General features: G+C 35.1%; 5 protein-coding genes and 1 long non-coding RNA gene across 9 annotated transcripts; 4 read left to right on the top strand and 2 right to left on the bottom strand.

The window, feature by feature from the left end:
• Positions 1–103: 103 nt before the first annotated feature.
• Positions 104–2,757, bottom strand: Sqor (Sulfide quinone oxidoreductase). Of its 2 annotated transcripts, none has more exons than XM_069054034.1 (7): positions 2,665–2,757; positions 1,804–1,908; positions 1,422–1,752; positions 1,179–1,376; positions 912–1,121; positions 680–866; positions 104–629 (listed from the first exon to the last, which is right to left on the bottom strand). In XM_069054034.1, the coding sequence occupies exons 2-7, from the start codon at positions 1,890–1,892 to the stop codon at positions 325–327; spliced, it is 1,320 nt and encodes a 439-aa protein (XP_068910135.1). In that variant the 5' UTR covers positions 1,893–1,908; positions 2,665–2,757; the 3' UTR covers positions 104–324. The 2 variants fall into 2 exon arrangements, with proteins under 2 accessions (XP_068910135.1, XP_068910136.1); XM_069054035.1 differs by lacking the exon at positions 2,665–2,757 and adding an exon at positions 2,240–2,564.
• A 31-nt stretch (positions 2,758–2,788) lies between these two features.
• CCT2 (chaperonin containing TCP1 subunit 2) lies at positions 2,789–5,217 on the top strand. The gene is made up of 3 exons (XM_069054032.1): positions 2,789–2,926; positions 3,089–3,398; positions 3,799–5,217. The coding sequence occupies exons 1-3, from the start codon at positions 2,924–2,926 to the stop codon at positions 5,088–5,090; spliced, it is 1,605 nt and encodes a 534-aa protein (XP_068910133.1). The 5' UTR covers positions 2,789–2,923; the 3' UTR covers positions 5,091–5,217.
• A 78-nt stretch (positions 5,218–5,295) lies between these two features.
• On the top strand, positions 5,296–7,081 carry LOC138135333 (uncharacterized). The gene is made up of 7 exons (XM_069054033.1): positions 5,296–5,457; positions 5,527–5,631; positions 5,693–6,006; positions 6,075–6,251; positions 6,304–6,464; positions 6,523–6,610; positions 6,683–7,081. The coding sequence occupies exons 1-7, from the start codon at positions 5,346–5,348 to the stop codon at positions 7,055–7,057; spliced, it is 1,332 nt and encodes a 443-aa protein (XP_068910134.1). The 5' UTR covers positions 5,296–5,345; the 3' UTR covers positions 7,058–7,081.
• Positions 7,082–8,218: 1,137 nt separating this feature from the next.
• Positions 8,219–10,072, top strand: LOC138135336 (SAC3 domain-containing protein 1). Of its 2 annotated transcripts, none has more exons than XM_069054036.1 (7): positions 8,219–8,543; positions 8,594–8,785; positions 8,838–9,005; positions 9,054–9,296; positions 9,354–9,491; positions 9,631–9,820; positions 9,918–10,072. In XM_069054036.1, exons 1-7 carry the CDS (start codon positions 8,476–8,478, stop codon positions 9,990–9,992), a joined length of 1,074 nt encoding a protein of 357 aa, XP_068910137.1. In that variant the 5' UTR covers positions 8,219–8,475; the 3' UTR covers positions 9,993–10,072. The 2 variants fall into 2 exon arrangements, with proteins under 2 accessions (XP_068910137.1, XP_068910139.1); XM_069054038.1 differs by having other exon boundaries at positions 8,222–8,543; positions 8,838–8,999.
• Positions 10,073–10,453: 381 nt separating this feature from the next.
• On the top strand, positions 10,454–11,011 carry LOC138135343 (uncharacterized). The gene is made up of 2 exons (XR_011160937.1): positions 10,454–10,746; positions 10,797–11,011. It is a non-coding gene; the product is annotated as an uncharacterized lncRNA (long non-coding RNA).
• A 51-nt stretch (positions 11,012–11,062) lies between these two features.
• On the bottom strand, positions 11,063–12,137 carry Naxe (NAD(P)HX epimerase). 2 transcript variants are annotated; one of them, XM_069054041.1, is made up of 3 exons: positions 12,030–12,136; positions 11,458–11,978; positions 11,063–11,405 (listed from the first exon to the last, which is right to left on the bottom strand). In XM_069054041.1, the coding sequence occupies exons 1-3, from the start codon at positions 12,057–12,059 to the stop codon at positions 11,180–11,182; spliced, it is 777 nt and encodes a 258-aa protein (XP_068910142.1). In that variant the 5' UTR covers positions 12,060–12,136; the 3' UTR covers positions 11,063–11,179. The 2 variants fall into 2 exon arrangements, with proteins under 2 accessions (XP_068910142.1, XP_068910143.1); XM_069054042.1 differs by having other exon boundaries at positions 11,119–11,405; positions 12,041–12,137.
• Between the last annotated feature and the right edge of the window lie 1,482 nt (positions 12,138–13,619).

The raw sequence follows: 13,619 nt of genomic DNA, 5'->3' as shown, positions 1-13,619 counted from the left end.
TAAAAACATTTGTTGATTTGAACGGAAGGTCAAGTGGGACGAAGCGCGGGTATTTTAAAAATTCAAAATTATATCCTTGATCTTGTAAGGAATAAACGTCAAATTACATACGGGAAATTATATTATTTTAACTTGTTCAAGTTACAGGATAGATTATATAAAGATACAATATATAAAACATAAACAATATAACATGATAAAATAACAATTACGAAAAGTTTAGCACCAAAAATTTCGACGTTTTTTAAAATCTCTTAAGATTATATGTAGTTATTACATCACAACTGGCATAAGAATGTTTTATTTGACATGTAACCTTGATATTTAATTAAATTTAAAATGCATCAGGTTTCTAACCATTGCAGGCCCATTCCAGAGTCCATTCAACATTAAATTCCAATATAGGGGAGGCATCAATGTTTTCTTCAAGAAATACATACTGTGCATTTCTTTATCTTGACTAAAAGGAAATGTTTCCAGAGGTGTCAAATTATAATCAAATTCCGCCAAAATGCATTTGTTATAACCAGTTACCAACGGACATGAGGCGTAACCGTCGTAGTTAGCAGTTGGAGGCTTTGCTTCCATTACTGCTTGCAAATTCTTGAAAATAACTTGACACTGAGCAGCTGAAAGTAGTCATTTTAACAAGACATTTAATATTTAGGAACGAATTTACCCGCAGCTGCGGCTGTTTTAGAGTTTGGTGAAGAGCTACAATCTCCTATTGCAAAAACATTGGCAAACTTGGTACTCTGCAGAGTAAGTTTGTCGACGTCGACAAATCCTGCTTCGTTGGTCAAGTCGCGACATTCTCTCAGTGCCGGTGGTGTACTCATAGGAGGTGTAACATGTAACATAGAATACTACAACTTAAATGTCATAACTGTACAAGTGGGTAACAATCTCACTTGAAATGTTGTCACTTCATGTGGTTTGTCTAAATTCTGGAAAATCGCCTCTTTCTTGTCAGGCTTGATTTCAATTAAGTTGGTTCTTAAATTGACGTTTATGTTGCGTCCCTCACACACTTTCCACAAAGCGTCCGCATATTTTTTAACACCAAAGATTACAGCAAGAGATGTGTTGTAAATTACATTGGCTTTGTCTCTTTTTCCCACCTAAATATAAATACACAATATAAAAAATCAAAATTTTTGTTTTATCAATAAAAATACCTTTCTCAGATAATGGTCTGTGAGGTAACAGATTTTTTGTGGCGCCCCCGGACATTTAACTGGTGTATTTGGATAAGTAAAAATCGCATTTCCTTCTTTAAAGTTTTGCAAGCTCTTATACGTCGTCTCTACATACTTATCAGAATAATTGGAACAGACACCAGTGTCACCTTTTAATGCCTCAACTAAGCCTGGAATCTAATTCCAACAGTTACTTAAGTCTGGATTGTTAAACATACTGACTTTGTCATAATCTGTCTGTAGACCAGTTGCCACTAGTAAAAAATCGTACTGGATTACGTCCCCCTTCTCTGTTACCACAGAATTTGAGTTGGGACTGAACTCCGCGGCTTTATCTTGCAGCCAAACTGCGTTCTTTGGAAGCACATCTTTCGTGTTCTTTCTAGCGTCAGAAAGAGTGGAAATACCTCCTCCAACGAGGGTGAACAAGGGTTGATAATAGTGGTTGTGACTTGGTTCCAAAATAATCAGTTCATTTTTCTTAAGAACTTTGCTCAACTTTGCGGCTGTGGCACACCCACCTGTGCCTCCGCCCACAACCAAAACCTTACAGCTAAAGTTGTTCTTATTTATACACAGAAATGTTGGGAAAGTGCAAACCTACCTGTGCTTCGCGCTGTTTAATTTTGCAGTCGAAAAATATCGTTTTGAGACGCGTGAAAAATTTGTATTCAAATGCAACATAAAATTCATTTTGCCTACACCGCTTCTACAAATTAATACAGAACGGTTCGTTATTGATGATAATGTGGAATGATTGTTTACAAATGTCGTTTTTCGGATAATTAACAGTCTTATGGTTCAAGATTATATTATATTAATCAATAAAATCAATATGTATGCCACCACAAAAATTAATAGACACAGATTAGTAACGAACGCGGTTGACAAGATTATTTCGGGATTAACTTGATCTTATCAGTCTATTTAAATGCAATACACGTTGTGGTAGGCACTTGATATTTTTATTATCGTGAAAAATTAAGTGGTGGAGGTAGAAAGTCAATTTGAGGTCGATTATTTGTTAATTGGTTACTCACACAATTATCAATGAATTTTAGTGCACTTTGTTAGTTGAATTATGTGGTTTTTTCCTACATGAACTTATGACTAAAGACAAACATAATAAAGAGAAAAAAAGGAATGGAGAAAGTTAAACACATCTTAGATAACTGGCCTTGAGCTAGTCGATTTCTCCAAAATTCAACAAAATCAACAAGCCTGATTTTAGAAGCTTAATACTGTTTTGGTAAATTACATGAAAATTGTTTGCAGTGAGTAAAAAATTGAAAAATTTCGGTCATGTTCCCTAACCTATAGGAGTATAAGAAAATTGCTTCCTTTTAAGTTAGAATTAAAATGTATATTGACCGAGTGCTGCTAATAATCAAATTAATCAATAAGCTTTTTACTTGAAGTAAAATTATTGTTCTAATCAAAAATTGTCTAAGGAAATTTTACTCACCAAATTAAAACTTGCCGCCTGTCATTTTTATGATTTTTATTGTGTTTTTGGTGAATTTCGTGTGGTAAGTTTGGTACCCTTAGGCAAAATCTTTCTTCCTTCTCTAGCGCAAGAATTTTAACATTTTTTCTTTCACTTTTAAGCAGAGCAAATTTTTGACAATTGACAATTGACAGTTTGACAAAAGAACCGAACCGCGGCGAAGTATTTATTGGAAACAATCTCAAATACAGTAAAAAGCGTCAATAAATAAGCCAAAATGGTAAGTAAAACTTCATTTTCATTAGTAAAGTATTAATCGCATGTGGATACTTTACAAGACATACTATTTTTCACCTAAAACATATAAATAAGAACCAGGTGTGTCATGGTCTCACCCGGCGAACCCACGTGCAGTGCTGATAACGATATTTTTTGCTTTTAGGTGTCTTTAAATCCAGTTCGAGTATTAAAACATGAAGCGGAAGAAGAAAAGGCGGAAATCGCTCGTTTGTCTAGTTTTGTAGGGGCCATTGCTATTGGAGATTTGATTAAAACTACATTGGGCCCGAAAGGAATGGACAAGATACTAATTTCGAGCGGTAGGAACGCGGGACAAGTGGAAGTGACAAATGATGGGGCTACAATATTAAAGTCTGTAGGGGTTGACAACCCTGCAGCAAAAATCTTGGTAGATATGTCAAAAGTGCAAGATGATGAAGTTGGGGATGGTACAACCTCAGTTACTGTGTTTGGTAAGACTTGTTCACTTTTTTTAAATAATTGAAGATAGCAGTATAATAAATAAAACAAATAATGAGAATATTGAGTTTGCCTTTATTTATCACTTTTGTATAAAAGCACATTGTCCGCCATTTTGAAAAAAAATATATGTTAAACCTGTTGTGGGGTAAAGAATGTTATAAAACTACACAGTGGTTACGAAAATTTGTTATCTTGTATTAATTTTGTTAGTTGTGCGCATGATGGTGATGCGCATTATGTATGACACGATCGCGTGAACAAAAATACGAATGAAAACACTTGAAGGAGTGAAAGTAACATTTTTTTAAATTTGTTTGCTGTAACTTGTAACTTTTCAAAAACAAATACAAAAACGGAGAAGTAGACTTTGAAGAGAGCGTTTTGTTGCAGCCGCGGAGCTGTTGAAGGAAGCGGAAAAACTAATCGACCAAAAAATCCATCCTCAAACCATCATCGCCGGTTGGCGCGTCGCAGTGGAAGTTGCACGCAAAGCTCTTTTAGACGCGTCCGCTGACAACAGCGCCAACTCAGAAAAGTTCCGCGAGGATCTGATGAACATCGCCAGGACGACTCTCAGTTCGAAGATCTTGTCCCAACACAAGGAACACTTCGCTAAATTGGCCGTCGACGCTGTTGTTCGTCTTAAAGGATCTGGAGACTTGCAAGCCATTCAACTGATCAAAAAAACTGGAGGAACATTGGAAGACTCGTTCTTGGACGAAGGTTTTCTCCTCGATAAAAAACCAGGAGTCCACCAGCCGAAACGCGTAGAAAATGCGAAAATTTTAATCGCCAATACTCCAATGGACACCGACAAAATCAAAGTTTTCGGTTCCCACATCAAAGTCGACTCGATGGCGAAAATCGCCGAGCTCGAATTAGCCGAGAAAGAAAAAATGAAAGACAAAGTTAACAAGATCTTGAAACACAACTCGAACGTCTTCATCAACAGACAGTTGATTTACAATTACCCGGAACAACTGTTCGCTGACGCCGGCGTCATGGCGATCGAGCACGCCGACTTCGACGGCATCGAGCGCTTGGCCTTGGTCACCGGAGGCGAGATCGCCTCGACTTTCGACAATCCGGATTTAGTCAAACTAGGAAGATGCGATCTGATCGAGCAAGTCATGATAGGAGAAGACATCCTGTTGCGCTTCAGCGGCGTGCCTCTAGGGGAAGCTTGCACCGTGGTTATTCGCGGAGCAACCCAGCAAATCATCGACGAAGCCGACAGATCGCTTCATGACGCACTGTGCGTCTTAGCAGCAACTGTCAAGGAGAGCAGGATCGTCTACGGTGGGGGTTGCAGCGAGACGTTGATGGCTGTGGCGGTTAGCAAGGCTGCAGCAAACACTCCAGGAAAGGAAGCTGTGGCTATGGAGGCTTTTGCGAGGGCGCTGTTGCAGCTGCCCATTATAATAGCCGACAATGCCGGTTACGATTCGGCTCAGTTGATCAGCGAATTGAAAGCTGCGCACAATAGCGGCCACAATACGGCGGGGCTCAACATGGAAACAGGCGAAAAAGGAGACATGAAAGTGTTGGGAATCACTGAATCTTTTGTTGTTAAACGCCAAGTGTTGCTTTCTGCAGCGGAAGCGGCCGAAATGATACTGCGCGTTGACAACATCATCAAAGCTGCGCCCAGAAGGCGACAGGAGGACCGAGGGATGTGTTAATTTATTTACATATAAATAATCGTATTTCTTACTATTTTAATACACTGCATTCAGTTAGTTCTTGCGCAACTAAAGGTTTTTAAGTGACTTGTATCTGACCCATTAACGAAATAAATATATCGTCATATTTGAATGTTTTTATTGGCATTATACCCTTGACACTTCTTGCTGCGAGCTTTTTAATTCTTTATCTTTAGTTACTTTTTGATAAGATACACACGCCTAAGTCTCAGAACTAGTAGTCTGTTAGCAACAATGCTATTTATCGAGTTGGTTATTCCGTTGGTTTTTATTAACATTTTCAGCGAAGTTAACACACAAAAATGTGATCTTTGCAAGGCGAGAACGTTTAGTCAAAAATTGGAAGGTATGTCTGCTGCCGGATGATTTTAGCTCTAGAAGCTTGGAATATTTTTTGTTCTTTAAAAAATTTCAGCATGTATTTGTTCGGAAAAACAATTTTGTAACAAAACTGTTAACACGTGTAGCGATTGTGGCAATTGTTTCACCATTTGGGACAAAGTTATTGAACAAAGAAAAGGTAGATCGTTTAAAAATGTGTCATCTAACCAGTTTGACAAAGATAAAGTATACAATTTCAGATGATATTGAAAGTATTTTGAGGGCCTTGGAAAAAAAATATGAGGTAGATCTAAATGAATTACGAAAGTTACTAAAGACTCTGTCTGAAGATCTTCAAAAACGGGAAAAAGAACTAAACAGACTGCGGAATTTTAGCGACAAGGTTGACAATAATATTTCCAAGGAAACTAAAGCCATAAAAAAATTAAAAGAGGATGTCCAAAAGGTTGAGGATCTTTTGAAGCTTATTGGTTCAACTAATTCTCATGAAAATTTGCTGAAACATTTGAGAGAAATTAAGAATTTGATAACAAATCTAGTGCAAAAGTTAAAAGTTAGTAATTTTAATAAACTCGTAATTATTTATTTATTTATTTATTTATTAAATTGTTCATATTTCAGAAACTAAAATTTCAAGATGACAAGGCCAATTTTCAAAATATCATTAAGAAATTAAGAGATATAAACAATCAAATATCAAAGATGAACGAGAATTTTCCTAAGATACAGAAAGATTCTTTGAATTTAGCTTTAGCCACAGAAGATGATATTCAGTTATTGAAATCAGTAATATTCAAAGTGAGTGCAAATTTACACGGTCCAGGAAAATATGTAAAACATTTTTTTGCAGTATAATGGTAGTTTTGTGAACGGCGATAAATTTCGTGAAAATTTAACTAAAAATACAGAGTGGATCGAAAGTGATTTATTGGCCTTGTTTAATATTTTAAATAATTATCAGAATGTCTCACTTGATAGCGATGAACTGATAAAAAATGCGTCAAATGTTAGGTAAAAGTGAAGATATTTTTTTATTTACTACCTAAATATTTGCATCTAATGTTTTTAGGTTCTCGGCGAATGAGACACAATTACGACTGGACCGTCTTTTGAAAGACCACAAGAAACTTGAGGATCTTCTCAAAGTGATCAAATCTGTAAGTGATTCTCAATTTTTTGTGTTCAAAATTTGTTGTTGCTGTAGCTAATAATGTTTTTGTTGAATACAGGAAATAATATTCTATCAAGATGTCAAGGATGTACAACAGAGAGTGAATTCTCTCATTAATGGCTTGAAACGTTTTAGGAGATTATTAGAGGCTTGGTACAATAAAAAAAAGCTCTACAAGGAACTGGAATTACTGAGAAAAGAAAGGAATGCATTGATCAAAAAGGAAACACAAATTAGACGTTACAGAGAAAGGATGGACAAACTGTTACAGCAAAAAGACGAATTGATTACAAAGTACGAGGTTTTGGAAAATGTAAAATCAATCAGTGAATTGGAAAATGATATAGCAGCAATGATACAAGAAATAGAAAAAATTACAAATGAGGTTACGTCTCACTGCGCTTCGTCGACATCTGCATCCCGCACTGCTTGATTAAAATAAAAATGTTAATCTCTACCGATTTTTACTTTTTCTACATGCTCGATGCTTCTTAAGTGATATAAATAATAAAAAGCAGGTACTTCCCCCTTTCCATTTCTTTTCACAAAAAAAAATGTTTTAAAAGGCCATAGCTTTCTTATTAAGTAACAATTGGTGACGAATCTTGCACCGTTGGATTGCCAAGGCGCTTTTATGAGCTAAATTATACCTACCTCATTTTTAATTTTCGAGGAAATTGCAAAAAACAAAAGTGACAGCAGAACAATGGATTCCTGTTTCAGAATGATTTATTTTAAATTAAATAAATAATGATTTCTTAAACACAGTATCGGTATTTTTCAAGCAAATTTAGTTCTGCAAGAAACAACATAAATTTGGAAACAGATAATAACAATAGAATCCTAATCTCGTGTTTTTTTTTCTCGTTGATCATTTCGAAAATGATACTCGTGTTCAGTCAACGAAATAATTTTGAAATCAATAGGTAAATAGAAACAACAAATTAAAAGAAGAATGAAAAGAACAGTTAGCCACATTTAGCTGTTTGACGTTTGAATTGACAGCTATTAAAGTTTTAGGTTATGCAAAAATTCATGTTTACGTGCATTTACGTGTATTGAACGAATGTGGTATACGTCCAACTCTAAACTTTAAATATTTTATTAATAAAACATGCATTTCAGGACCTTATTAGTGAAAATTTGACCAAGAATTTAATTTCCAAAGATGTGAAAATCTCAAACCCACGATGGTTATGCACAGAGCCCTATTTACATGGTTCATACTTCTGGTTTTTTTAATTGTTTTATCTTTGCGTTTAGAGTCTCGGACTCATTGGAATTGGTTTTTGATTTTTCTTCCCATGTGGGTTTTTGACACAATACTACTGATTGATGCGTTATTCCACATATTTGTTTTATGCAAACACGAAAACCCAAGAACATTATTTAAGAACAAAAACTTAACACTTATAGTTGTAGCGTTGTTAAAGATTGCGGCACAAATTATTCTTTGCCTAAAATTAGAATATGAATCGTTACAGCTATCTACCTACCACGTGTTAATACCATTTTGGGTTCTACTGCCCATACTTATTATAAATGTATCACTTACTTTATTTAGAAATGGAAATTCTGCTCGCTCATACTAATAATTTATTTTTTAGTGTAGGTGAAAACATAATTATGTACTAATAGCTAAGGATCAAACATATTTTTTTTAAATAATTTTTTAAAATATAGTTTACAAACGAAATATAAAAGATTTTTGCTTTATGCGTTTCTAATTCTATTTTGGTAATAACGCGCAAGCTTGTATTTGATTTGTTATTGGTCAAAAATGTATAAAATATGGTGTTTAACAAAAGAAATGCGATAATTAGAGAATGAAGTGACATACGCAATAAAATTATGTCGAATATCACAAACTACTTGCAGGGGAAATGCAAGGAAATGTGTCCTCAAGAAGAAATCAAAATGTGAGGTTAAGTAAAGTGTCTGTCGACTTCCGATAACGTTTTTATTGTAGGCGAGAAAAAGAAAAATTGTTACACATGTTGGAGATGGTTCCGGGAACTGAAAAGAGTAAATTTCCAAAAGCAAGTAAAAAGCACATGGTGAAAGCCTTCTGTCGATCAGCTGCTGGCAAACAAATTGACAAGGAGAACAATCTGCGACCGCCGAAAGTGTTATTAAAAACCGTCAGTTACTTACTTTGCGAGTAATAATGAATTTCTGTGTGGAGCAATGTGAGTTTAAGGGTGCTGTTGCAGTGTAATCGCTACAAAAAAATTGCCTTGGCATTCTGTGTATGATTTCATCACGGATAGACTAATGGCCGTGCGGCAAGACATGGTCGTACAAAATATATCAAAAGCTGAAAGCATTACAATCCTTCAACCAATCGTACGGTTTCATGCATATGCCGCGTATAAGTTGGTGTAACATCTCAGTCGGCGTTTTTAGAATTGTACTGATTTTTTTTATAGGTTATGTCACGAAAGTGTTGCCAATTTTGACCCGACTTTGAACAACAGTCATCTTCAAGAGTGTTTGAAGCGGCTGTTGCATTTCTACGACGGTTGCAATAATTACCTGTACACAGATATCAATCCCACGTGCAACGACTACATAGTCGAGACGCGACCAGAGTTTGAAGCGCTGTATATAATATTTAATTTAGGCAATGATGAACCTCTTAGAAGAGTGTTAAGCATACCAGACAAGTGCAAGTTAGATAATGCAAAGTTTTTGTTTGATTTTTTTAAATTCATTATGTACGCTTGCAGGACTGAACTTGTAAAAAATGCCCTGAAATTGTCGCTTTGTTATAGATGCGGCAATTTTACTAGATTATGTAGGTTAATTAAAAACTTGCCGCCGTTATTAAGGGCCACGGCATCATTACACCTACCTCAAGTTAGACGGTAATAAATCGATAATAAATAATCATTATTAGACCTAAAAGTAGTCTAACGGCCTAACGCGTCCAGTCTAGTCACCTGGGGACTTGACATAACATCTGTCAAATTTGACAATTGCGCTCAAGTCTAATTTATTTTTTAGGAAAACTCTTCAAATAATGTCAACAGCTTACCACAGTAAAAACTTAGCGTTTCCCACAAAGGTTTTGAAGGATATTTTATTATATGGGACTACTGAGGAGTTGTTACAAGACTGCAAATATTATGGCATCACTGGTGACAAAGAATGTATATATTTGACAAAACAATCTTTTGATGTTACAAAAACAGCGGTAAGTTGAATGTTTTAGTTGTGAAAGACCAATCTATCATTGCGTTAACCATTTTCATTAAAATCTCAGAATATACACTTACTGTTAATTTTTTTAGGCCGCTCCGAGACACGAGTCTTTAGTTAACTCTAAATATATGGATGAAAATCTTCAGTCTATTATTTTGGGTTGACACGTCTAATTTGGACGAAAGGTATTTCATTAAAACGCCATCAACTTTTACTTAATGAAAATAAACTGTTTTTTAAATCATTTTTCGTTATTTAATCATGTTGTTTTTTTGATGTTGTGATTTATTTTCTTTTGAAATGACGTGAACAATAAGAAAACATCTTTTTTGTTCGACACTGTCAGAATTTGAGAATTTTCTCCTGTGTGAACGGATTTTGATAAATTTGACAACTTGTCAAAACGAAACGTCAAGCTAATTTTAAAGGTTTTAAGCGATTTGGAGCCTTTAAGGGGCTCGTCGAACAAAAAAACGTTGTATTCAACTCGTTCTTGTGTAATTTGGGCTTTTTTTGGCACTCGTGGACCTTTAAAACTCTCGTTTCACTCGAGTTTTAAACTGGTCCACTCATGCCAAAAAAAGCCAAAATTACACACGAACTCGTTAAATAAATAACTATTAGGCGTACGAGTTGACGGCGTCGATCAATATCGTAGTAATAATAGATGCACCGTAAAAGTTCGTTTCCTTGATGATCCGGAGATTTTTCATCTGTCATTGGGTGTGACAGTATGTCATTAAAATCAAGTTTTTGTTTTGTTTAATCGTAATTCGCCGTATTTTGTTCTGTTAATCGAGTTAATAATCAAATTGTTTAAATGGAAATGCCTGCTTCAGAGTCATTCTTGTTATTCCTTCGCCGCGTCAGGTCACCTATTGCAAATTACCAAGAACCTAGAGGCATATCAAGAGTAGAGTAAGTGACGAAATTCATGTGGAAAATTTAATTTGTCGGCAACTTTCCAGGAAATACTCTTTTACTGATCTTGTTAAGGCGTTATGCCAGCACGCCTACAACGCCACTTTGACTATTCTGACGATGTTGTACAACCTCATGCCTCTGCTTGAAGGTTTTATGTATTTGTTGCGTTTTATGTTGGACAAGTTAATAGATATTTTTGAAACGCCGAGAGCGGGAGACAAAGCTATAAAATCAGCTCTCTTTGTAGGTGAACTTGTTATTCTTTTTTTCTTACTTTATTTCATAATAAGCATCTTACTGATTCCTATAATCCATTTTACCCTCCTTTTTATTAATAAAATTTTTCGAGCGACAGTAAATTCAGAGTGATTCCATAAATTTTATATAATAAATTGTAATAAAACAATTAACAAAGAACAATTTTTAATCATTTTAAGGCGACGCAACACTCGGTCCCCTCGTACTTTGGTAAAGACAAATTATATTTTTGCTCTAGTTTACTCGGAACAAAGCGCCCGCCTAAATAATGGTACTTGCCCAGGAAAAACTGGGCGCACTGTTTGGGTGCAGTCAGTGATATTAACATTTCTGGGTTGATCCCACCATCACTGGGTCTGCCTTTTTCTATGTCCCAACCACTGGGTACATCAATGCTACAACAGGCTCTACAATTTTTCTACTTTCTTTTTTTTTTTTAATCTTTACCTTGCAATGGGCACTGACGTATTCTTCAACAAATCCATTACAGACTCAAACTCTGATCTAACTGGCGGTTTAAAACTGAAGCCAAACAAAGCATCTACAATTAATCCATATTCCTTATTTGTTTCTTCAAGTGTTGGTAATCTATTTAACAACAAAACATTCATAGAAACACATTGATGAACTAAATTATAAAAGAGTGGTTTTTCTGCTCGCTTAGGATAAAAAATCTTGGGCTTGTATCCAAACAATTTTAAGTGCCTTGCACAAACTAAACCATCTCCTCCATTATTCCCTGGCCCACAACACACAAGAATCGATTTTTTTGCCATGTGTTTCACAGAGTAGCATTTTGCTATGGCTGTAGCACAGCTCAAACCGGCAAGTTCCATCAACTGATCCACCGAAAATTTGTAGTCGTTGAACAGTTCCGTATCGATATTGATCGCCTCTTCTTGTCCCAAATAGCGCACCATTTTTGCTTGATTACAATATCCTTTTTTGATATGCGATCGACGAATAACCTGAAAAGTACATACATAACAACGAAATATAAGTAATAATGCACAATATACTGATTTAATACATTTACTGAAGAAAAACATTACAAAAGTGTGGTTACATTTATCGCTGTCAGTGAGTTATCGCTCATCTGTCAAATAGTGCGTCAATTTAAAGGCGGGAGTTTCAAAATTTTAATTCAAGTAAATATATTTTAAATTGCGAAAGATTAATATTACGAGAGATTATTCTTTCACCTGACCTCATTTAAATTGGCACCATTAAAATAATGAGTACATGAATAAATATTCGTTGATAATGTGGTCCAAAATTGTAATTATCGGGGACTTCCCAGTTGCCCTGGGCAAATTTGTTTTTTTATTGTTGAAAGCAGTTGATATTAGGTGGAGTCTGCGGTAATAAAGTGGAAGAAATGGGCTGCAGGTAGTTAGGCACCTTGATGCGGATTACACTGGAGGGAACAATTTAATTTAGAATGTAAACTTTCCACTTTTTGAATTTCCGTTGTTTCTTTACGGATGCATTAAAACTTTTAAAATCTTAAACTTAATGTTTTCTCCCGCTCTGACAATATAATTTTTCTCATTCTTCTCGTCCGGAAATGAAATACTTTTCAATTAACGTTGAAAATCGCCCAACTTCCATTTACTGCGTTAAAAGGTGTTTTAAAAATGTCGAACTCAATTTAATTAAGACCACATATCCGGACATCGTTCATCATTAAGTAAACGACTTGTCCATTAGCAAAACTTGGTCGTCGGATATTTTGATTAGAAAATGATGAACGTTGTTTTGATCAAGCATTTGAAAAATTGGGACCAATCGAGCAGCATGAATTTGTCTCATATTGCAGGATCTATCTTTTAAATTAAAATTTAATTTGCATACCTTCTACATACATTTACTATTACGAGTAGGTACATCAAAATTGAATTTACCTCTTTATACAAGAATTTAGTTTACTATCTGCCAATATTCATTTAACTAGCGGTTCAGTCTATTTGATGCGTTAAAATGCTTTGATACTCGATACATTCAATCCATGTATGCATCGTTGGAAATTTCACTGCCAAATCAAACATATTGAAATAGGACCTAATGATTCTCATTAGCTGATGGATCTATGAACATAAATATATCTGCTATCATTTAGTTATTAGCTAATTATTATTCGACAATGACTCTACAGATTAATTTGAAATGTTGAATCGAATTAAAAAAATTATAGTTTGTGATTTCATTTTTCATAATGTCGAGCAAGCATATTTCGAGAAAGAGGGTAATAGAAAATGTAAGGCGTCGTAGAAATTTGGTAGGGTGGCTATAAATTTTTATTACAATTACTTTATTGGTGGAAAAGGAGAAGGGCGAATTCACGACCAATAGTGGTCCTGTTAGGAGGGCGATAAGTACCCACTAAGTCAATAAATTCATGATAGAGATAAAGCACTATAATTTATTAAAAGAGACAATTAAAGAGCAGGAGATGGAATTGATAACAACAGATTGTCTGGTGGTAAGTTAATGTGTGGCTCTGGAGATAAACAGTTTTAAACAGAATTTCGAAACAATTCACGTAATTTCTAACTTTACCACTGAATAAAGAGCATGCTTCGCTGCCAGGTTAAACCGTGCTAATTATA

The sequence above is a fragment of the Tenebrio molitor genome, chromosome 7 (assembly GCF_963966145.1).
Source record: "Tenebrio molitor chromosome 7, icTenMoli1.1, whole genome shotgun sequence".
Taxonomy (NCBI): domain Eukaryota; kingdom Metazoa; phylum Arthropoda; class Insecta; order Coleoptera; family Tenebrionidae; genus Tenebrio; species Tenebrio molitor.
The sequence above is the reverse complement of the archived record's forward strand: the minus strand, read 5'-3'. Positions and strand labels throughout refer to the sequence as shown.